Source organism: Salmo trutta, chromosome 5, assembly GCF_901001165.1.
Source record: "Salmo trutta chromosome 5, fSalTru1.1, whole genome shotgun sequence".
Classification (NCBI taxonomy): domain Eukaryota; kingdom Metazoa; phylum Chordata; class Actinopteri; order Salmoniformes; family Salmonidae; genus Salmo; species Salmo trutta.
Window position 1 is genome coordinate 35,228,434 of NC_042961.1, and position 24,830 is coordinate 35,253,263.

The window sequence follows — 24,830 nt, forward strand, 5'->3', positions numbered from 1 at the left end:
CAGGCTGTGTAAGGGCTATTTGACCAAGGAGAGTGATGGAGTGCTGCATCAGATGACCTGAAATCCACAATCACCCAACCTCAACTCAATTGAAATAGTTTGGGATGAGTTGGACCGTAGAGTGAAAGAAAAGTAGTCAACAAGTGCTCAGCATATGTGTGAATTCCTTCAAGAATGTTGGAAAAGCATTCTTCATTTTATCTTTTTAATTTAACCTTTATTTAACTAGGCAAGTCAATTAAGGACAAATTCTTATTTACAATGACGGCTGGTTGAGAGAATGCCAAGAGTGTGCAAAGCTGTCATCAAAGTAAAGGGTGGCAACTTTGAGGAATCTAAAATATATTTTGATTTGTTTAACACTTTTTTGGTTACTACATGATTCCATATGTGTTATTTCATAGTTTTGATGTCTACACTATTAAACTATAACGTAGAAAATAGTAAAAATAAATATACTTTGACTGGTACTGTATGCCCATGTGACTCACTAGACAAATATGCATGATCTACAGTATGTTAAAAAATAAATCCATATTGTAGTAAAAAAAAAAATCTCCTTCTGTTCACCCCAGCAGATATTGAAGCTGAATAGATATCGAAGTTAGATTGTGCTTTTTGGAATAGCAAGATGCCTTGTTGAAAATATTTAAGAGTTTTTAAAGAATTAGTCCTCATAATCCTCCCCGGCGGTTGCTGCATCTAGAGCCGCTAGAGCTTCCGCCACCATAGAGTCTGTGACGTGATGCATGTCATCTTCTTCCCGTCCCTCATCTTCGCTCTTCGTCACCGAGATCCCGATCCCACTCTCTATGGTAGTGGCGTCCGGCGCCTTCCTATCATCCTTCGTGTCTGCCGAGGACAGGCTAGTTGTACTAGTTGGAATATCCGCAGACAGGACGCTCTCCTCATCCCCTGTGTCGCACAGGTACTCAGGTGTGCCCCCCACCCCCTCATCCAGCTCATCCGTCAACGAGGTGTAGCACCCCACACTGGGCCAGGAGGGGTCCGAGCTATTTCGGAACATTCTAATCTTGTGGGAGTCATTGTCACCCAAATCTGTCAGATGGTGACTATGATCCAGGGAGAGTGTGTTAGGATAGATTGGGACTTGGCTGGGGCCCTTAGATGGATCTCGCTTTGGAACCTGGCCCTCTGGATGGAGGATATACAGACCCTCACCACCACCACCACCCTCCCCTGCCCAAGGCTTGACTCCCTGCCCCCTCCCCTGCCCCCACTCTGGGTTGGCGGGCACAGCGTGAAGCCTGTTAATCTGGTTGTTGTCAATCTCCAGCTTGAGGCCTCGTCCTCCTCCATCTTCTCCATCGTTGTACTTGTTGCTGAAGCCCAGGTTGTGGAAGTCCTGCTTCTGCTTGTTGTTGGACTGGTCCCCGTCGTCTGCTGGAAGGTGGTGGGGCTGGTAGAGAGAGCTCTCCGCTGGGTCCCTATTCCTGCCGTGGACATCCACCGGAACAGTCGGATCATAGATGTAACACGGAGAAGGGAAGAAGAGAGGAAAACATTTAGAGAAATAGAGAAAGGGGAGAGAGAGACCATTAGATATAGACAAAGACAAACAAATAAATGGCATGTTTAGTTAATCCAGCAGTTCACATTTATTTACAAATGTGAATAAATGAAATAGCAATTAAATAACAATATTTATTATTCCCCATCTTGTCAGCGGTCCCTGTGTTCTATAGAAAAATGTCAACTTTCAATAACCAGTCACACATGACTTTCGTTGTTTCTCTAATACACAGAGAAGAAATACGACAGGCGGACTATTTAGGCGCATTGACACAGTAGTCTCAGGGTGTCAGCTTTGCCTGAGAATCAATTAAACACCCGCACACACTCCCTTGCACACTGTCAAAACAAGGACAGCTCTCCTAGTAGCAGTCACAGAGTGAAATACACTACGAGGGAGACAGAGAATGACAGAGAGGGAGAGCGACAGAGAGAGTGACAGAAAGAGAGAGAGATCAACAGAGAGAGAGCAGAGAGTGAAAAAGGTAAACACTAACGCAGATAGTACAGGGGCAGTATAGATGGGGGCCTTTATTTGTAGACACTGTAACAGGCTGTCAGATACTTCCTGCTGTGAGCACCTTATGCTGATAACATACTTCCTCTATCTTACACCATGCACTCCCTGAGCACTCCTCATACCCCACAAATCACACAACCCCCACACACAATCAAACACCTCTAAAGGTGTCTCTTGCTTTACCTCTCCCCCTCGCTTCAACCTCACCCCTCTCTCCTCTCTGTGTTTGGGCACTCCTCTCGCTGTATGATATTGTCCCCCACAACCTCTCCCTCACTCCAGTCCTCTCCTCATTCCCTCACTAGAGTATCTTCCTTCAAGTTTTCCCCCACCTGCTCTCCCTCCCTCCCTCCCTCCCTCCCCACATTTATGAGCTGAGAAAATAATGTTTACCATTTTGTCTTTCCTCTAAGTTTAGTCTACAGCTGTGTCGTGTCTCTAGTATCCTTAATGTGATGACATGCTATTTTCAAATCAATTACCTAACGTTTCATTATTTGATTAAATTAATCAGGCAATAACTAACTCATTAGGAATCCGGGGCATCACGGAAGCATTAGTTTATATATTTTTATCGCATTTTTATTGTTCAGAAATGTGGTGGGTACTCTCTTCGTTCGCGAGACTTTATCCTGCTAACTGTTCCAAATGTCCGAACTGAATTTGGTAAAAGGGCTTTTATGTACTCTGCGCCATCGTCTTGGAATGCCTTACAAAATACTTTTAAACTGGAAGAACTTGTCCCGATAGGTATTTTTAAATCACTGATGAATGATTTTGAGACTGATTCCCTGACATGTCAATGTTTTTAATTAGCTGTTTTTGATTTTGTTATATTCTTTGTTAATTCTATGGTTTTTACTAGATTAATTGTAGTTTTTCATGTTGTTTGTCTGTAATTTTTGTAATGACTTGGCGCTGCCTATCTTGGCCAGGACGCTCTTGAAAAATAGATTTTAAATCTCAATGAGTCCTTCCTGGTTAAATAAAGGTTAAATAAAAATAAAATAAAAATAAAATATAGAGCGGCTATCTCCCGAATCCACTCTTAAAGATCTGAAGATCTTTTATATCAATAGCAGTCAATCATTAATTATTCTTTACCTTCTATCAGTCTCATCTGAATGTCGTAAAATTATTGGTTATCTGCATGAACCCTAGCATAAATTATGAGTCTGCAATATACAAATTGGCTTAATTATTTATTTACTAACTAATCAAATCACAGAAATACATAACAAACAGTAGATATTATACATTGGGTTTCTACATGATACAAAGTAAAGTCCCTAGCGGATGAAACCGATATGGCGGCTTGGTAGACAAAATAAAAGGGGTGTGCAGTTCAAGAGCGGGAAACTCATCGAGGATTACTACACTCATAGAAATTGCTAATACTTTACATGAATGACCGCTCATTCGAAAAAAGAAATTGCAATTTGTATTTACGCCCATAGGTCATTGTTGTCTTCTCTGTTGGAATTCGGTCCGTCTGCTGGAGAGAGTTGACAGAAAAGCCTCTGGTTGTGTTTCCCTGAAGATCAAAGTCTTTCGTGAATTGTTAGAATTTATACTTCAGAGTACCATTCGGAAATGTTCTCATAGAATAGATGTTTCAGCGGTTGTCTGTATTCTCGTCCTTGGTTTAAGTAATTTCTAGCTGCAGACTAGTAATTTGTGTCGTCTAGAATTTCTCACTTATTCTGTAGTGAATCGACAGTCTCAAAGTTTAACCATTTCCAGCCGTGTAGCCAATGCTCCACGTGGTATAGTCTTGTTCTTTGGTAGAGTTGTAGTTTAAACCACTTCACACACCAGCGTCACCTGGCATGTTTTGGTCTCAGGAATTCAATCATTTGCAACCTTAGCTTACACCAGGGTTTGCGTGGTCTGGTGTGAATTTCATCAGGAGTGGGTTTTAAACGTTTCAGTAGAAAAGGGGGGTCCATGATGCCTAATGTGATGCCTGGGGTCACGGGGGTGTGGCCAATGACTAGTTAATCTTTATATGAAAATCCATACTCTCATTTAGAAGGTTAATATCACATTACATCTTTTCACAAATAGTTTCATGTTTAATCACATACCTTTCAAAATATGTAGATGTAAACCTGACAGCTGGGAAATGTACACTTTAAGAGATACTGTTATGTGTGTTTCCTGTCCTTCATGAAATCACCAACTTAAACACACTCGTCATAATTGTCCCTTAAGTGTCCACAGACCATTCCCACATTCTCAAAAGTAGAAATGGTTTAATTCTCCCATTTTGGGGATTTAGGAGTTTGGCCAAGTGAAGTCCTTTGTTCTCTCTCTGTGCTCTCTCCCTCTCTTTTTGCATGACCAGGGGGAGAGAGTCTCTGCCAGGAATTTATGACCTGAGATAACAAAACCTGGGTTTAGGAGAGAGAGTGAGGAGGGAGCCACGATCTACACCCAGAAAGGGCCACGTCATGACAGCAGTGTCTGCCAAGGTGGAATTTCAGGCTTCTTTTAAAAAGTGAGACAGAAGCTGTTCACAAAAATGAACAATTATGGGGTGTTTGTTGGAAATACCAGGGGAAAAGAGCTTAGGTAGAAAGTAAGGTATGATCCCCCCCCCAAAAAAAACCCAACAACCCAACTACTATTTCTTCACAAAACAGACAAATTGCCAAGTGTATTGCATGAGTCTTCTGTGAGTAAATACATTGTGTATTTCCTTTCTAATAAGAGCTGGGGAATTGGGTCTCATGGTGATAGGGTAAGGGAAAAGGGGGAAAGCTAGTCAGTTATACAACTGAATGAATTCAACTGAAATGTGTCTTCCGCATTTAACCCAACACCTCTGAATCAGATAGCCTAGGCAGGGGGGAGAGAGGATGTGGAATGTCTGTGATGTAAATTGGCTGATTGGGTTAACATCCCTTTTTCAGGACCATGTCTTCAAAGATAATTCATAAAAATCAAAATACTTAACAGATCTTCATTGTAAAGGGTTTAAACACTGTTCCCCATGCTTGTTCAATGAACCATAAACAAACAATGAACATGCACCTCAGGAACGGTCGTTAAGACTCTAACAACAGTTTTGAAAACTTAGGACACTAAAGAGGCCTTTCTACTGACTCTGAAAAACACCAAAAGAAAGATGACCAGGGTCCCTGCTCATCTGCGTGAACATGCCTTAGGCATGCTGCAAGGAAGCATGAGGACTGCAGATGTGGCCAGGGCAATAAATTGCAATGTCCGTACTGTGAGACGCCTAAAACAGCGCTACAGGGAGACAGGATGGACAGCTGATCGTCCTCGCAGCGGCAGACCACGTGTAACAACACCTGCACAGGATCGGTACATCCGAACATCACATCTGCGGTACAGGTACAGGATGGCAACAACAACTGCCCGAGTTACACCAGGAATGTACAATCCCTCCATCAGTGCTCAAACTATCCGCAATAGGCTAAGAGAGGCTGGACTGAGGGCTTGTAGGCCTGTTGCAAGGCAGGTCCTCACTAGACATCACTGGCAACAACGTCACCTATGGGCACAAACCAGACAGGACTGGCAAAAAGTGCTCTTCACAGCCACGGTTTTGTCTCACCAGGGGTGATGGTTGGATTTGCATTTATCGTCGAAGGAATGAGCGTTACACCGAGGCCTGTACTCTAGAGCGGGATTGATTTGAAGGTGGAGCCTCCATTGTCTGGGGTGGTGTGTCACAGCAGCATCGAACTGAGCTTGTGGTCATTGCAGGCAATCTCAAAGCTGTGCGTTACAGGGAAGACATCTTCCTCCCTCATGTGGTACCCTTCCTGCAGGCTCACCCTGACATGACCTTCAGCATTATAATGCCACCAGCCATACTGCTCGTTATGTGTGTGATTTCCTGCAAGACAGGAATGTCCGTGTTCTGCCATGGCCAGCAAAGAGCCCGGATCTCAATCCCATTGAGCACGTCTGGGACCTGTTGGATCAGAGGGTAAGGGCTAGGAACTTGCAGGTGTTAAGTTTACTGAAAATAAACGCAGTTGACAGTGAGAGGACGTTTATTTTAGGTTGGAGTCATTAAAACTAGTTTTTCAACCACTCCGCAAATTTCTTGTTAACAAACTATAGTTTTGGCAAGTCGGTTAGGACATCTACTTTGTGCATGACACAAGTAATTTTTCCAACAACAGATTATTTCACTTATGATTCACTGTATCACAATTCCAGTGGGTCAAAACTTTACATACACTAAGTTGACTGTGTATGTAAATTCCAGAAAATGATGTCATGGCTTTAGAAGCTTCTGATAGGCTAATTGACATCATTTGAGTCAATTGGAGGTGTACCTGTGGATGTATTTCAAGGCCTACCTTCAAACTTGACATCATGGGAAAATCAAAAGAAATCATCAAAGACCTCAGAAAAAAATTGTAGACCTCCACAAGTCTGGTTCATCCTTGGGAGCAATTTCCAAACGCCTGAAGGTACCAAGTTCATCTGTACAAACAAAAGTACGCAAGTATAAACACCATGGGACCACACAGCCGTCATACCGCTCAGGAAGGAGATGCGTTCTGTCTCCTAGAGATGAACATACTTTGGTGCTAAAAGTGCAAATCAATCCCAGAACAACAGCAAAGGACCTTGTGAAGATGCTGGAGGAAAGAAGTATAAAAGTATCTATATCCACAGTAAAAGGAGTCCTATATCGACATAACCTGAAAGGCCGCTCAGCAAGGAAGAAGCCACTGCTCCAAAACCACCATAAAAAAGCCAGACTACGGTTTGCAATTGCACATGGGGACAAATATCGTACTTTTAGGAGAAATGTCCTCTGGTCTGATGAAACAAAAATAGAACTGTTTGGCCATAATGACCATTGTTATGTTTGGAGGAAAAAGGGGGAGGCTTGCAAGCTGAAGAACACCATCCCAACCGAGAAGTACGGGGGTAGCAGCATCATGTTGTGGGCGTGCTTTGCTGAAGGAGGGACTGGTGCACTTCACAAAATAGTCGGCAACATGAGGCAGGAAATGTATATGGATATAATGAAGCAACATCTCAAGACATCAGTCAGGAAGTTAAAGCTTGGTCGCAAATTGGTCTTCCAAGTGGACAATCACCCCAAGCATACTTCCAAAGTTGTGGCAAAATGGCTTAAGGACAACAAAGTCAAGGTATTGGAGTGGCCATCACAAAGCCTAGACCTCAATCCCATAGAACATTTGTGGGCAGAATTGAAAAAGCGTGTGCGAGCAAGGAGGCCTACAAACCTGACCCAGCTACACCAGCTCTGTCAGGAGGATTGGGCCAAAATTCACCCAACTTATTGTGGGAAGCTTGTGGAAGGCTAACCGAAACGTTTGACCCAAGTTAAACAATTTAAAGGCAATGCTACTAAATACTATTTGAGTGTTCGTAAACTTCTGACCCACTGGGAATGTGATGAAAGAAATAAAAGCTGAAATAAATAATTCTCTCTACTATTATTCTGATATTTCACATTCTTAAAATAAAGTGGTGATCCTAACTGACCTAAGACAGGGAATTTTTAATTGGATTAAATGTCAGGAATTGTGAAAAACTGAGTTTAAATGTATTTGGCTAAGGTGTATGTAAACTTCCGACTTCAACTGTAGATGAGATGCCACAACAACACACAAGACACCACTCCGGATGTGACTACAATACAAAGAAGTGCCACTCTACTGCTAAATAGGAAAGGCAATCAAGTCCCTGAAAAAAGGAATGCAAAAAAAGGATAAGTCATACAGATGTCTACAAGTTTTTTTAAGCAAACCCAAAAGCTATCCATCTACTACTGCTAGCTACTATTCTAATCCATGTGGTTCTTGCCAAGTGTTTTAGCAATAAAAGGTGGTGTAATTTATTTGGTCTTCTATAACAGCCTTGATAGATTTCACAGGAGTCCTGTGTGATTTGTGATCAGGCATGAGAAGGTCTGAGAGACTGGAGAGAGTTGGCATGCAGTCAAAGTGGGAACTGACCCAGTAACCTACAGTATAGTCCCACCCAGCCAATCTGTTTAATATGCTCAGGAAACAGCTAAGCCAAGAAATGTGACACTGAGAACAATTAAGGGGAGGTTTGTGTGTGTGTGTGTGTGCACATGCATTTTAAAGTGTGAGAAACAGAGAGGTTGTGTGTGTGTGTCTATCTACCTTCATGTACATGGGAAAGAGAGGTGTGTGTGTGTGTGTGTGTGTGTGTGTGTGTGGGAGGGATTACAGACTACGGTATGTGAATCGGTGTAAACCCTTTTATTTATATTCAATCAAAAAGTATTACTCCTTTCCCCTTTCCTCTTACATTCACACTTACAGCAAAGTAAGCTGAGAGGAGGGTGATGAGATAAGTATTGGCATATTGGCTGGATGTTTATACGGAAAGCCAATGTTAGAGGTCACTGTGAGTGACACTTTATAATGTAGCCCATCTCTATCTACATGAAACAGAAGGAAAGCAATCATTAGGATGGGAAGAGAATGTACAGTGACATTCAGATAGGACATCTGTCTGGTTCAATAGGATAGATAAGGCAATACAAGGAATACTGTAGCAGTAGCTCGTGATAGCAAGAATAAAGACTGGATTTTGAAAACCATCTAACAAATTTTGTTTAGCAGTGTGACCTTCGCTTAGAGATGGAGAGCTGCTGTCAATATGTAAACCTTCTCCCTCCCCTCACACAAACATAAAAGCAATGGGTTCATACAGACAAACTTCAGAAGCCCTCATGCAAGCACACACACACCAGGGTTTCTGTTAGGAAAATGACCGGGAAGTTACCAGGAAGATTTTAATTTACCGGCCATTTGAGAATTATGGTAATTCTTCTAAACAGAACTCTAAACAGAACTCCTGTAATGAAACATTTGCCAAAATATAATTCTGGGAAAACACCATTCTAAACAGCACACCTGATGTGAGTGGTTACATATGTGACAGATATGAACATTTCAGTTCGAAACTTAGAAAGAGGGGGAATCTAAAGATGCAACAACTAGCATTGTGCCTTTGGTTTCTGGACAAAAAACTAAATTGTATTCGAAAACCAATAGAACAGGAGAGAAATCCTGGTTTCAATGGCATATGAAGAAAGTCTTTATAAAAGAATTGCCTCCAAGATTCTAATGGTTAGATTTTACCTAGGCTACATTGAAGCAAGGTAAGACATGCCTCATAATACGAAGTAAATCATTCAGGTTTCAAACAATTAAATAGATGTTTTGAAAATGCATACTGCCTCCAGCTCACATTGCAAAGTGGTGGATGATGTGCTGAGTCTGCCTACCGTTGCCTATGCACTTGAATGGCGAATGACAGGAACGCTTCAATTACCAGTTGAGAAACAAAAATATTACCTCTTTTTAATCGTGACAATCAAAACTTTTTTTTAACATGCGATTGCATTTAGTTAAGTGAGCCTTGAATTCAAAAGGAATCACAGACAGTGTCACCAGCAAAGCACCCCCACACCATCACACCACCTCCTCCATGCTTCACTGTGGGAACCACACATGTGATGATCATCCGTTCACCTACTCTGCGTCTCACAAAGACACGGCAGTTGGAACTAAAAATCTCAAATTTGGACTCAAAGGACAGATTTCCACCGGTCTAATGTCCATTGCTCGTATTTCTTGGCATCTTTTAGTAGTGGTTTCGTTGCAGCAATGTGACCATGAAGGCCTGATTCATGCAGTCTCTGAACAGTTGATGTTAAGTTGTGTCTGTTACTTGAACTCTGTGAAGCATTTATTTGGGCTGCAATCTGAGATGCAGTTAAGTCTAATGAATGTATCCTCTGCAGCAGAGGTAACTCTGGGTCTTCCTTTCCTGTAGTGGTCCTCATGAGAGCCAGTTTCATCATAGCGCTTGATGGTTTTTGTGACTGCACTTGAAGAAACGTTCTTGAAATTTTCCGCATTGACTGACCTCCATGTCTTAAAGTAATGATGGACTGTCGTTTCGCTTTGCTTATTTGAGCTGTTCTTGCCATAATATTGACTTGGTCTTTTACCAAATAGGGTTATCTTCTGTATACCACCCCTACCTTGTCACAACACAACTGATTGGCTGAAACGCATTAAGGAAAGAAATTCCACAAATGTACTTTTAACAAGGCACACCTGTTAATTGAAATGCATTCCAGGTGACTACTTCATGAAGCTGGTTGAGAGAATGCCAAGAGTGTGCAAAGCTGTCATCAAGGCAAAGGGTGACAACTTTGAAGAATCTCAAACATAAAAAATATTTTGATTTGTTTAACACTTTTTTGGTTACTATATGATTCCATATGTGTTATTTTATAGTTTTGACGTCTTCACTACTATTCAACAATGTAGATAATAGTAAAGAATAAAGAAAAACCCTTGAATGAGTGGAACCACCACTTAGGGGTGGCAGGTAGCCTAGTGGTCAGAGCGTTGGGCCAGTAACCAAAAGGTTGAGTCCCTGAGCTGACACTGTAAAAATCTGTCATTCTACCACTGAACCCACTGTTCCCTGGTAGGCTGTCATTGTAAATAAGAATTTGTTCTTAACTGACTTGCCTAGTTAAATAAAGGTTAAGTTAAAAAAATAGTAGGTATGTCCAAACCTTTGACTGGTACTATACAGTACATGATGACTAATGAAAATACACATACCCCAATACATTTTTTTTTAAAAATTAACCTATATAAGCATGCTGATCAAATGTATTTATGTCGACAGATATTTCTATCAATTAATAAAAAGCATTATTTTGCGATGGGATTGTTTTTTCTCCTGGTCAAATTGGCCAGCAACAATTTATCATCTTTCATCTTTTTTAATCTGCCAAAAGCCATCTACTGGAAACCCTGACCCACACAAACACACACACACACAAAAATGTTCCTACTCACATTTTAATCATCTTGCAGCATTGGCATCCCATCTGGCCAGCTGGGCAGTGAAGCTGTGAAAAGGACAAAAAGCATTTTGTTACTAAAATAGAAAACTTAAAATTATAAATAACCACTATAATGTAGAAAACACAGAGAAAGGTTACGGCTGCCACACATCAATAACTCTAATGACAAGCAAAGTCCCATCAAATTTGGTGACATTTTCAATCAGTGCCATTTTCTTTAAGACCCAGATGATAGAAAGGTTGAGACTGACAGTCCAAGACTGTCTGAGCAACAAACGTTGTGACACACACTTTCAAGACCTGTCAATTTATTTATCCAAGAGTTCTCTACTCACATGTCCTGTGACATAGAGGTAGCCTTGTTGAAGGCTTTTCTAAACTATCGGGAGGATTTGAACCTCATAAGTCAGGTTTAGACTTGGCTTGCCCTCTGTGTCCAAGGTGACGCCTGAACGCTGTGTTCAGGGATGATGTAGTGTGTCTGTCTGAAGCGTTGATAAAGCTTTGGTATTCATCCATCCCAATTTATGTGTGTGTGTGAAAGAAAAAGTCTAACAGCATGCTTACTGTAGGTATTATGTTTGTGTGTGTGTGTGTGTGTGTGTGTGTGTGTGTGTGTGTGTGTGTGTGTGTGTGTGTGTGTGTGTGTGTGTGTGTGTGTGTGTGTGTGTGTGTGTGTGTGTGTAGAGGATGGGGGTGATCTTTTCTCTCCTGGCTGTGTGTGTGTTTCCCTAAGCTTTGGCATTTCTTTGCCTGGATAAATAATTAACAAGAGAGGCTCGAATGGGTCTGTCTGCTAGCAAGAGAGAGAGAGAAGCAAAGACACAGTATCTTTCTCCCCCAGCTTTGGTCTTTACTGAGAAACAGAAAAAAGTGTAGCCGCAATGAAAAGCCAATGACCCCTTGCACATCTTAAAGGGACAAACGTTTTTTCTTTCACAGAGACAATGTGGTGCTTACGGACAGCATTATGACATAAATAAACATTACTGTGAAATAAGAAATGATTAAGATATAAAGACAGTGAATTTTCAGCATTCACTTTCAATGTAACAGTAAATGTGACATTGACATTCACTGCAACTCTGAAACAAGTAACAATATCTGTTACAGAGTTATGTTTACCTATCCAATAACACAGAAATTCTTTTTTCCCCCTGTTGCATCATGTTTTCCTACAATATTTCCTACTGAACATGACCCAGGACTGATAGGTCAGGGGCACAGCAGGTTTAAATTGGCTTTGGACCGTTTGATAGAGAGATCCGGTAAAATGCCAGGGATGGACGTGTCTATCACTTAGCTAATGGCTTCGATTGGGTCATTAGTGCACAGCTTCAGCCAATCCCCTCAATGACACCTGTTGGGTTGACGGAAAGGAGAGTTCTCTTGATCGTCTACACAATTTTTAATGTAGCTTCCTTCTGCATGTCCTCTAGATATTTAGTGTTTTGAAAACATTTGGGAGATATGAGAATCCCTACTAGATTTTTTATTTACATCCAGATCTCTGAAGTCAGTGCAGGAAAAGAAACAAGCAACCTTGCTCTGGGCTTTGGGAGATAAGAAGTCAAAATTCCCATGTGATTTAGGTATGGCATAAACAGCCCATTCTGCGATTTGACCCTCCTTAAATAACCGCCAAGATCACACTAAATCAGTACTAAATCAGCACCGAAAACATATAGGGCTCTATTTTAGGCTGCCGTTAAAAACTTCTTAGGGCTAGGGGGCAGTATTGAGAATTTTGAAAAAAATATGTGCCCATTTTTAACTGCCTCCTACACCAAATCAGAAGCTAGAATATGCATATTATTGTTCAGGTTTGGATAGAAAACACTCTGAATTTTCCAAAACTGTTTGAATGGTGTCTGTAAGTATAACAGAACTCATATGGAAGTCAAAACCCTGAGACAGATTCTGACAGGAAGTGGATACCTGATGTGTTGAATTACCTTTAAGCCTATGCCATTGAAACACACAGGGGCTTATTAATGTTTGAGCACTTCCTATTGCTTCCACTAGATGTCACCAGCCTTTACAAAGTGTTTTGAGTCTTCTACTGTGAGATCTGACCGAACAAGAGCCATGGAACGGTGATGGCCGATTAGACTCTGGCGCGCGAGTTCATGTTGGGTACTCTCGTTCCAATACGTTTTAAAAGAGAACGCAATCGTCCACCTTGAATATTATTCATGTTCTGGTTAAAAAAGGCACTAATGATTTATGCTATACAACGTTTGACATGTTTGAACGAACGTAAATATTTTTTTTCCCCTCGTTCATGAAGTGAAGTCCGGCGGGCTTAGATCATGTGCTAACAACACGGAGCTTTTTGGACATAAATGATGAGCTTTTTCGAACAAAACTACATTCGTTATGGACCTGGGATTCCTGGAAGTGACATCTGATGAAGAGAATCAAAGTTAATGGATTATTTACATAGTATTTTCGATTTTAGATCTCTCCAACATGGCGGTTAGTCTGTATCGCAAAGTGTATTTTTCTGGGCGCAGTGCTCAGATTATTGCAAAGTGTGATTTCCCAGTAAGGTTATTTTTAAATCTGGCAAGCCGGTTGCGTTCAAGAGATGTAAATCTATAATTCTTTGAATGACAATATAATATTTTACCAATGTTTTCGAATAGTAATTATTTAATTTGTTGTGCTGACTTGACTGCCGGTTATTGGAGGGAAACGATTTCCTGAACATCAACGCCATAGTAAAACGCTGTTTTTGGATATAAATATGAACTTGATAGAACTAAAAATGCATGTATTGTCTAACATAATGTCCTAGGAGTGTCATCTGATGGAGATTGTCAAAGGTTAGTGCATAATTTTAGCTGATTTTCTGGTTTTGGTGACACCTGTCTTTGAATTGACAAAACATTACACACAGCTATTGTCAATGTACTCTCCTAACATAATCTAACTTTATGCTTTCGCCGTAAAGCCTTTTTGAAATCGGACAACGTGGTTAGATTAAGGAGATGTTTATCTTTCAAAGGGTGTAAGATAGTTGTATGTTTGAAAATGTTGACATTTGTTTGGTTTCAAATTTGCCGCTCTTGAAATGCACCTGTTGTTGATGGGGTGCACCAGGGGTGGCACGCTTGCGTCCCACATAGCCCCAAGATTAAGACAGCGTAATTGTCAAACGCACGCTCATTTGACATTTCAACATGTTAAAGCCGGCACTCTCCTAAAACATAGGTAAATTACCAATTATGGTGCTGTCTTAAATGAGCTTGCTTGCGCTGAGGTTGGAAGGGTGTCAATATCTGAGGTGTGTCCTTAAAAATGTGTGGCAGTGGTCATTTCAGTATGTGCTGGTGGGGATATTTAAGACCAACCAAAAGCTGATTTTAGCAGTAACGCGGTTGGTTATGGCATGGATTTTGACAATGGAAGTGCATCATATCCAGTCGTGATGCACAGTGCCCATATGTACATGGCACAAGAGAGATGTCATTTTTGTGTCCGTAAACCTCGTATTTAGAAATATAAAAAAGGTATGTTTTTTCCCCATTTAATTTGATTTAAAAACCAAGCATAGCCTCCCCTCTTATTAATGAAGGCAGTTTGTTTTGTCACGCCCAATGCATTCACCAAGTAGTCAAGACTATCGATAAAGTGTTTGGCTTTAAAAAAAATATGAATCACCAAAGCTTTATTAAAAGATCAAGTTTGGCAACAGCAAAACAGTGAGCGGACATTTCCTTTTTATCTATGTAGGTTGTTACATTATTTTAGACAGCTCCTGTTATTATTTGGATGTGTGTAAAAAACCCTCCATGATGTAGGCTATATGCACATTGAACGAGAGATAGTTCGGTGACACACACAACATTTATCCCGTACATACAACTAACAAAAACTTGAAACTACTTTCCTGTAATGATTTATTGCTTTCTGTTTCGTTTGATTAAATGCAATGCATCTGGTGTCTTTCTTATCCTGGCAATGCACAAGTAGCCTATTCATAAATGGTTTCTCAATGGTCTACTAGTGACACTTTTGGCACATGCTTTTGCATTATTCACAACTCACACACCGTAGGCCTACATGCAGTCAGGGCCGGCATTATTGGCGAGCCTTAGTGGGCCTGGCCCGCCCCCTACCATACCTCCTTGCCCTTCCAAATAAAATATTAAAATATTGATAATTTATTTGACCGAGATGCGCGCCGACAGAAAGACGCATCAATCTCAGATAAAGCAACAGAACGAGCGAAACAGCGCCCCTCTGTCTCAGTATGTGTAGCCCAACTATCTGCTGCTGTCTGGACAAAAAGAATATGGCATGTCATACTCTTTATGTCCAGACGGAGAGGCACTGTTTCGCTTGCTCAGATGCTTTCTCCGGTGAGATAGTTTCGTCCACTTGCGAATTGAACTAGGATGTAGTGCTGCCCCAGTGACTCAGTGGCGCGCAATGTGTACAAGGCAAGCAGTTACAAGCTCTGCAAATCCGTTAGGGATGCAAAAAGATAATACAGACTCAAACTTGAATTGATGTCTGGCAACTCAGACTATAATGGACTTTAAAGACATATCCAGCTGTGTGGTGCCCAACGAAGCCTCCCTCTCAGACGAGCTTAAAACATTTTATGCTCGCTTCCAGGCAAACAATACCGAGCCATCTAGGAAGACTCTCACTCTCTGAGGCTGATGTGAATACTCACAAAGCCCCTGGAACAGATTGCATACCTTGGCTAGTCCTCAGAGTGTGTGGTGACCAGCTGGCGGGTGTCTTCTCGAACATCTTCATTCTCTCCCTGTCCCAGGCTGTAGTCCCCACCTGCTTCAAGGAGACCACCATCGTCTCAGTGCCCAAGAAAAACAAGGTGACATGCCCAAATGACTATCGCCCCCGTCATACTCACCCTGGTCATCATGAAGTGCTTCGAGAAGCTGGTCATGGCCCACATCAAGGCCAACATGCCAGGCACACTGGACCGAATCCTATTTTCCTACCACTCCAACAGATCCACGGAAGATACAATTTCCATTGTTATTCACATGGCCATAACACATCTGGACAAGAGGAACACCTATATGAGAATGCTGTTCATTGACTACAGTTCAGCATTCAACTCAACCTTGGACCTCCAAGCTAGAAACAAATCCCAGCACCCTGGGTCTGGACACCACCCTCTGCAACTGGAGAGTAGTTTCTTACGGGCAGACCACATGCTGTGTGGATTGGCAACCTCCTCCACACTGACTCTTAACACAGGTGCCCACAAGGGGTGTGTCCTCAGCCCTCTGCTGTACTCCCTGTTCACCCATGACTGCATGGCTTTTCAAAACAGCAACTCCATCATCAAGTTTGCTGACAAGACCACGGTTGTAGGTCTGATCAACAACAACGAGTAAGCCTATACGGAGGAAGTAAGTGAACTGGCATTGTGGTGCCAAGACAACAACCTGTCCCTCAACGTCAGCAAAACAAAGGAGTTGATTGTTGACTTCAGGAAGCAGAGGAGGGAACATTCCCCAAGCAGAGGAGGGAACATTCCCCAATCCACATCAACAGGACTGCAGTAGAGAGAGTCAGCAGTTTTAAGTTCATCTGCGTCCACATTTTGACACAGACCAACAACACCACCACTCTTGTCAAGAGGGTGCCCTCCAAGTACTCCCACTGCACCATCGAGAGCGCCCTGACCAGTTGTATCACAGCCTGGTACGTGAATTGCTCTGTCCACGACCGCAAGACCCACCAGCGGGTGGCGGAGATGGCCCAGTACATCACTGGGACCATACTCCCCACCCATAAAGGACATCTACTCGAAACGGTGCCTGCGGAAGGCCCACAGTATCATCAAGGACCCCACACATCCCAGCCACATTTCATTCACTCCCTTACCATCGGGCAAATGCTATCGGGGCATGAGATCTGATACCAACTCACGCACAAAACCACACAGATATACATTCATCCATACACGCATGCATGCGCACACACACACACACAAACACACATACATTCATGCTATACACACATCACAACGTTGAATGGTGTATACCATGTGTATCCTGTACATACGACAAATACAACTTGTAACTTCAACTGTGCTTGATTGAACTTGCCTGCCTAAATGGAACCAAAAGAAATGTCCCCAAAGAGCAAACTCAATCCACCTTGCACTCCAGGCGGGCTTAAAGCAAATGCTGAAAGTATCTGAATGTTTTCAAATAGTATTTGAAACCAGGTCTGCCTTGGGCTAACTAAGATGCTCCGCTGAGCAAGAGAGAGACCCTAAAAATATCAGTAGCATATTAGCCTAAACAGTAGCCTATTAGCATTTAGAGTACCTGGACCACTCCAAAGCATGCACACTGTGGTAATTGTTGAAGGAAGCAAAACTTAAATACCTGCTTGTACTTCAGGCCTCTAGATGTGAGAAGACATGAGTTACTTCTGTTACCTGAGGTTGACTATAAGTAGGCTACAGTTCACACCCAACTCCAGACCTTGGGGGCCAGAGAATGGCTGGTTTTGGATTGAATCTTTATAACTCAGAGATGGTTACTACTACACCTGGTTACTACTGTAACACAGTCTAATACTGAAAGGGAATGATTAATATCAGCAAACACTGTAAGCCCTTAAGTACTAGAGTTGTGCACCACTGACCTAAAAGATAAAGACTGACAGACAGTACAGCAAGTAGACCAGAAGAAGGAGAACTAGGGAGGGATCAGTGAGAGACAGTCACTACTGTCAATAAAGAGCATATTATTACATCACATCAATACTCCCTCTTCATAGGTCCCTTGGTAACCAATAACAGCAGCATTGGAGTTACCTCAGAACATCAAAATGACCAATCATTGATCTCAACTGGAGAACTTCCAACAGCATAATAAGCTTCAATCTGTGTGTCAGATACAGTTGGAAGTCGGAAGTTTACATACACCTTAGCCAAATACATTTAAACTCAGTTTTCACAATTCCAGACATTTAATCCTCGTAAAGATTCCCTGTCTTAGGTCAGTTAGGATCCCCACTTTATTTTAAGTGTCAGAATAATAGTAGAGTGATTTATTTCAGCTTTTATTTCTTTCATCACATTCTCAGTGGGTCAGAAGTTTACATACACTCAATTAGTATTCGGTAGCATTGCCTTTAAATTGTTTAACTTGGGTCAAATGTTTCGGGTAGCCTTCCACAAGCTTCCCACAATACGTTGGGTGAATGTTGGCCCATTCCTCCTGACAGAGCTGGTGTAACTGAGTCAGGTTTGTAGGCCTCCTTGCTCGCACACGCTTTTTCAGATCTGCCCACAAATTGTCTATAGGATTGAGGTCAGGGCTTTGTGATGGCCACTCCAATACCTTGACTTTGTTGTCCTTAAGCCATTTTGCCACAATTTTGGAAGTATGCTTGGGGTGATTGTCCATTTGGAAGACCCATTTGCGACCAAGCTTTAACTTCCTGACTGATGTCTTGAGATGTTGCTTCAATATATACACATAATTTTCCTGCCTCATGATGCCATCTATTTTGTGAAGTGCACCAGTCCCTCATGCAGCAAAGCACGCCCACAACACGATGCTGCCACCCCCGTGCTTCACGGTTGGGATGGTGTTCTTCGGCTTGCAAGCCTCCCCCTTTTTCCTTCAAACATAACGATGGTCATTATGGCCAAACAGTTCTATTTTTGTTTCATCAGACCAGAGGACATTTCTCCAAAAAGTATGATCTTTGTCCCCATGTGCAGTTGCAAACCATAGTCTGGCTTTTTTATGGTGGTTTTGGAGCAGTGTCGTCTTCCGTGCTGAGCGGCCATTCAGGTTATGTCGATATAGGACTCCTTTTACTGTGGATATAGATACTTTTGTACTTGTTTCCTCCAGCATCTTCACAAGGTCCTTTGCTGTTGTTCTGGGATTGATTTGCACTTTTAGCACCAAAGTATGTTCATCTCTAGGAGACAGAACGCATCTCCTTCCTGAGCGGTATGACGGCTGTGTGGTCCCATGGTGTTTATACTTGCGTACTATTGTTTGTACAGATGAACGTGGTACCTTCAGGCGTTTGGAAATTGCTCCCAAGGATGAACCAGACTTATGGAGGTCAACAATTTCTTTCTGAGGTCTTGGCTGACTTCTTTTGATTTTCCCATGATGTCAAGCAAAGAGACACTGAGTTTGAAGATAGGCCTTGAAATACATCCACAGGTACACCTCCAAATGACTGAAATGATGTCATTGATGCCTATCAGAAGCTTCTAAAGCCATGACATAATTTTCTGGAATTGTCCAAGCTGTTTAAAGGGACAGTCAACTTAGTGTATGTAAACTCCTGACCCACTGGAATTGTGATACAGTGAATTATAAGTGAAATAATCTATCTGTAAACAATTGTTGGAAAAATTACTTGTGTCACGCACAAAGTAAATGTCCTAACTGACTTGCCAAAACTATAGTTTGTTAACAAGAAAGGAGTGGTTGAAAAACGAGTTTTAATGACTCAACCTAAGTGTATGTAAACTTACGACTTCAACTGTAGCTATCATTGATTCCAATATTGGTCATTATTCTTTGGTGGTAATAACATTTTATGTGAATTTTATGATTGTGTTGCCTAGTACTGTTTCTTAGGATCTGAGATTATAGGAAAAAGATTACAAAAGAGGGTGATAAATAACTCCAGGCCTATCACTTTGGCAGAGCCCATGCTCCGAGTCATTTTCCTTGGGAGGAAATTGAAATGTTCCATCTTGGAAAAGAAGGCAATAAAAGTTGGATTGCTGCAGATTGTTCCCTAAATGTGAATCCGATTAGAATCGGGGGCAAGCCATCGCATTGCCAGTCAGATCCATTTGAGAAAAGCCATGGGGAAGGTTTTTTATTATGGCCTGAAGCTAGGTTTTAGCCCAAAGTATTGAGCTGAAAAGGCACTAGCCGGTTTAATCTTGAGATGAAAAATGAGTATTACATCTCTCATATCTAGAGATGCCAACCTGCTGATGGTCTTTCTTGTTACAAAAATACTGCAGGCAAAGTGACGTAAGACATATACACTGTAGTTATGTCCTTTGTGGATAGTTTGATTACCTTTGATTGCATGTGTAGTTTAATAAACACCATGATAGTTGTTGACTTCAAGTTGATGTCGAGATGTTGATTTAACATTTCCATAAGTGTGCCTCGTACAACCAAACCCATCACAATCCTCAGTCCCTTGGAGATAATTCAATGTTTTCCGTTTTGTAGTAACCTGGTATATTTATGTTTACCAATAGATGGCAGTATTGACTCAGGACGGGGGTTTGCTTGCCGCTATCCGTAGCTATTTCCTATGTCTGCCTATATAACCGTGATTAAGAAAGCTTCAGGTAGCTTAAGCCAGGTGCATTAGAGAATGCAATTCTAAGTTACAATTAAATACTAAACCGTACTTACGTCTCATGAGTCATCAACCTTAGAAGTCTCTAAGGATACTACACGTTTTGTGAGATCAAATTTTATTTGTCACGTGCGCTGAATACAACAGGTGCAGACCTTACAGTGAAATGCTTACTTACAGGCTCTAACCAATAGTGCTAAAAAGGTATTAGGTGAACAATAGGTAGGTAAAGAAATAAAACAACAGTAAAAAGACAGGCTATATACAATAGCGAGGCAATACAAGTAGCGAGGCTACATACAGACACATGTTAGTCAGGCAGATTGAGGTAGTATGTACAGGTAGTATTGTTAAAGTGACTATGCATATATGATGAACAGAGAGTAGCAGTAGCATAAAAGAGGGGTTGGCGGGTGGTGGGTGGGACACAATGCAGAAAGCCCGGTTAGCCAATGTGCGGGAGCACTGGTTGGATAGCCCAATTGAGGTATATGAACATGAATGCATAGTTAAAGTGACTATGCATACATGATAAACAGAGTAGCAGCAGCGTAAAAAGGGGGCACACAATGCAAATAGGCCGGGTAGCCATTTGATTACCTGTTCAGGAGTCTTATGACTTGGGGGTAAAAACTGTTGCGAAGCCTTTTTGTCCTAGACTTGGCACTCCGGTACTGCTTGCCATGCGGTAGTAGAGAGAACAGTCTATGACTGGGGTGGCTGGGTCTTTGACAATTTTTAGGTCCTTCCTCTGACACCGCCTGATGGCAGGCAGCTTAGCCCCAGTGATGTACTGGGCCGTACACACTACCCTCTGTAGTGCCTTGCGGTCAGAGGCCGAGCAATTGCCGTACCAGGCAGTGATGCAACCAGTCAGGATGCTCTCGATGTTGCAGCTGTAGAACCTTTTGAGGATCTCAGGACCCATGTCAAATCTTTTTAGTTTCCTGAGGGGGAATAGGCTTTGTCGTGCCCTCTTCACGACTGTCTTGGTGTGTTTGGAACATTCTAGTTTGTTGTTGATGTGGACACCAAGGAACTTGAAGCTCTCAACCTGCTCCACTACAGCCCCGTCGATGAGAATGGGGGCGTGCTCAATCCTCCTTTTCCTGTAGTCCACAATAATCTCCTTAGTCTTGGTTACGCTTGAGGGATAGGTTGTTATTCTGGCACCACCCGGCCACCCGACCAGGTCTCTGACCTCCTCCCTATAGGCTGTCTCGTCATTGTCGTTGTCAGCTGTTGTGTCGTCAGCAAACTTAATGATGGTGTTGGAGTCATGCTTGGCCATGCAGTCGTGGGTGAACAGGGAGTACAGGACGGGACTGAGCACGCACACCTGGGGAGCTCCAGTGTTGAGCTGAAACTGGCGAGTGTAGAGATTATAGGGATATAACAATATCCACGTCGGCACGAACAATGTTAGGATGAAACAGTCAGAGGTCATCAAGCGCAACATAGCTTCAGCGTGTAAATCAGCTAGAAAGATGTGTCGGCATCGAGTAATTGTCTCTGGCCCCCTCCCAGTTAGGGGGAGAGATGAGCTCTACAGCAGAGTCTCACAACTCAATCGCTGGTTGAAAACTGTTTTCTGCCCCTCCCAAAAGATGGAATTTGTAGATAATTGGCCCTCTTTCTGGGACTCACCCACAAACAGGACCAAGCCTGGTCTGTTGAGGAGTGACGGACTCCATCCTAGCTGGAGGGGTGCTCTCATCTTATCTACAAACATAGACAGGGCTCTAACTCCCCTAGCTCCACAATGAAATAGGGTGCAGGCCATGCAGCAAGCTGTTAGCCAGCCTGCCAGCTTAGTGGAGTCTGCCACTAGCACAGTCAGTGTAGTCAGCTCAGCTATCCCCATTGAGACCGTGTCTGTACCTCGACCTAGGTTGGGCAAAACTAAACATAGCGGTGTTCGCCTTAGCAATCTAACTAGAATAAAGACCTCCTCCATTCCTGCCATTGTTGAAAGAGATCGTGATACTTCACATCTCAAAATAGGGCTACTTAATGTTAGATCCCTCACTTCCAAGGCAGTTATAGTCAATGAACTAATCACTGATCATCATCTTGATGTGACTAGCCTGACTGAAACATGGCTTAAACCTGATGAATTTACTGTGTTAAATGAGGCCTCACCTCCTGATTACACTAGTGACTATATCCCCCCCGCATCCCACAAAGGTGGAGGTGTTGCTAACATTTCCGATAGCAAATTTAAACTTACAAAAAAAAACCGACGTTTTCGTCTTTTGAGCTTCTAGTCATGAAATCTATGCAGCCTACTCAATCACTTTTTATAGCTACTGTTTACAGGCCTCCTGGGCCATATACAGCGTTCCTCACTGAGTTCCCTGAATTCCTATCGGACCTTGAAGTCATAGCAGATAATATTCTAATTTTTGGTGACTTTAATATTCACATGGAAAAGTACACAGACCCACTCCAAAAGGCTTTCAGAGCCATCATCGACTCAGTGGGTTTTGTCCAACATGTCTCCGGACCTACTCACTGCCACAGTCATACTCTGGACCTAGTTTTGTCCCATGGAATAAATGTTGTGGATCTTAATGTTTTTCCTCATAATCCTGGACTATTGGACCACCATTTTCTTATGTTTGTAATCGCAACAAATAATCTGCTCAGACCCCAACCAAGGAGCATCAAATGTCATGCTATAAATTCTCAGACAACCCAAAGATTCCTTGATGCCCTTCCAGACTCCCTCTGCCTACCCAAGGATGTCAGAGGTCAAAAATCAGTTAACCACCTAACTGAGGAACTCAATTTAACCTTGCGCAATACCCTAGATGCAGTCGCACCCCTAAAAACTAAAAACATTTGGCATAAGAAATTAGCTCCCTGGTATACAGACAATACCCGAGCTCTGAAGCAAGCTTCCAGAAAATTGGAACGGAAATGGCGCCACACCAAACTGGAAGTCTTCCGACTAGCTTGGAAAGACAGTACCGAAGAGACCTCACTGCTGCTCGATCATCCTATTTTTCCAACTTAATTGAGGAAAATAAGAACAATCCAAAATGTATTTTTGATACTGTCGCAAAGCTAACTAAAAAGCAGCATTCCCCAAGAGAGGATGGCTTTAACTTCAGCAGTAATACATTCATGAACTTCTTTGGAGGAAAAGATCATGATCATTAGAAAGCAAATTACGGACTCCTCTTTAAATCTGCGTATTCTCCAAAGCTCAGTTGTCCTGAGTCTGCACAACTCTGCCAGGACCTAGGATCAAGGGAGACACTCAAGTGTTTTAGTACTATATCTCTTGACACAATGATGAAAATAATCATGGCCTCTAAACCTTCAAGCTGCATACTGGACCCTATTCAAACTAAACTACTGAAAGAGCTGCTTCCTGTGCTTGGCCCTCCTATGTTGAACATAATAAACAGCTCTCTATCCACCGGATGTGTACCAAACTCACTAAAAGTGGCAGTAATAAAGCCTCTCTTGAAAAAGCCAAACCTTGACCCAGAAAATATAAAAAAAACTATCGGCCTATATCGAATCTCCCATTCTTCTCAAAACATTTTGAAAAAGCTGTTAAACTGTTAGGGCTAGAGGGCAGTATTTACACGGCCGGATAAAAAACGTACCCGATTTAATCTGGTTATTACTACTGAGTTCTGTATCTATAATTCTTAAAATAATTTATGTTTTTTGTGAACGTTTATCGTGAGTAATTTAGTAAATTCACCGGAAGTTTGCGGGGGGTATGCTATTTCTGAACGTCACATGCTAATGTAAAAAGCTGGTTATTGATATAAATATGAACTTGATTGAACAAAACATGCATGTATTGTATAACATAATGTCCTAGAAGTGTCATCTGATGAAGATCATCAAAGGTTAGTGCTGCATTTAGCTGTGGTTTGGGGCTGTGGTATGTGACATTATATGCTAGCTTGAAAAATGGGTGTCTGATTATTTCTGGCTGGGTACTCTGCTGACATAATCTAATGTTTTGCTTTCATTGTAAAGCCTTTTTGAAATCGGACAGTGTGGTTAGATTAACGAGAGTCTTGTCTTTAAAATGGTGTAAAATAGTCATATGTTTGAGAAATTGAAGTAATAGCATTTCTAAGGTATTTGAATAACGCGCCACAGGATTCCACTGGCTGTTACGTAGTTGGGACGATTTCGTCCCACCTACCCTAGAGAGGTTAAGCAGCAACTCACTGCCTTCCTGAAGACAAACAATGTATACGAAATGCTTCAGTCTGGTTTTAGACCCCATCATAGCACCGAGACTGCACTTGTGAAGGTGGTAAATCACCTTTTAATGGCGTCAGACCGAGGCTCTGCATGTCCTTGTGCTCCTAGACCTTAGTGCTGCTTTTGATACCATCGATCACCAGTCTTTTGGAGAGATTGGAAACCCAAATTGGTCTACACGGACAAGTTCTGGCCTAGTTTAGGTCTTATCTGTCGGGAAGATATCAGGTTGTCTCTGTGAATGGTTTGTCCTCTGACAAATCAACTGTACATTTCGGTGTTCCT

The 24,830-nt window shown here is 42.1% G+C and overlaps 1 protein-coding gene across 10 annotated transcripts in view; it reads right to left on the bottom strand.

Moving 5' to 3' along the window:
- Nucleotides 1–537: 537 nt before the first annotated feature.
- Nucleotides 538–24,830, bottom strand: part of LOC115194101 (uncharacterized) — a 30,007-nt gene continuing 5,714 nt past the window's right edge. Inside the window, exons 2-5 of one of the 10 annotated variants that reach the window (XM_029753475.1) lie at nucleotides 15,832–15,982; nucleotides 15,656–15,746; nucleotides 10,936–10,988; nucleotides 538–1,448 (exon numbers count right to left, since the gene is read on the bottom strand). In XM_029753475.1, the coding sequence (XP_029609335.1) occupies nucleotides 668–1,448; nucleotides 10,936–10,967 (813 nt within the window). In that variant the 5' untranslated portion in view covers nucleotides 10,968–10,988; nucleotides 15,656–15,746; nucleotides 15,832–15,982 and the 3' untranslated portion in view covers nucleotides 538–667. Of the gene's footprint in view, nucleotides 1,455–10,935; nucleotides 10,989–11,278; nucleotides 11,571–15,655; nucleotides 15,750–15,831; nucleotides 16,412–24,830 lie in introns of those variants that run through there. The other 9 variants (XM_029753470.1, XM_029753469.1, XM_029753467.1 and 6 more) reach the window with 9 other exon arrangements.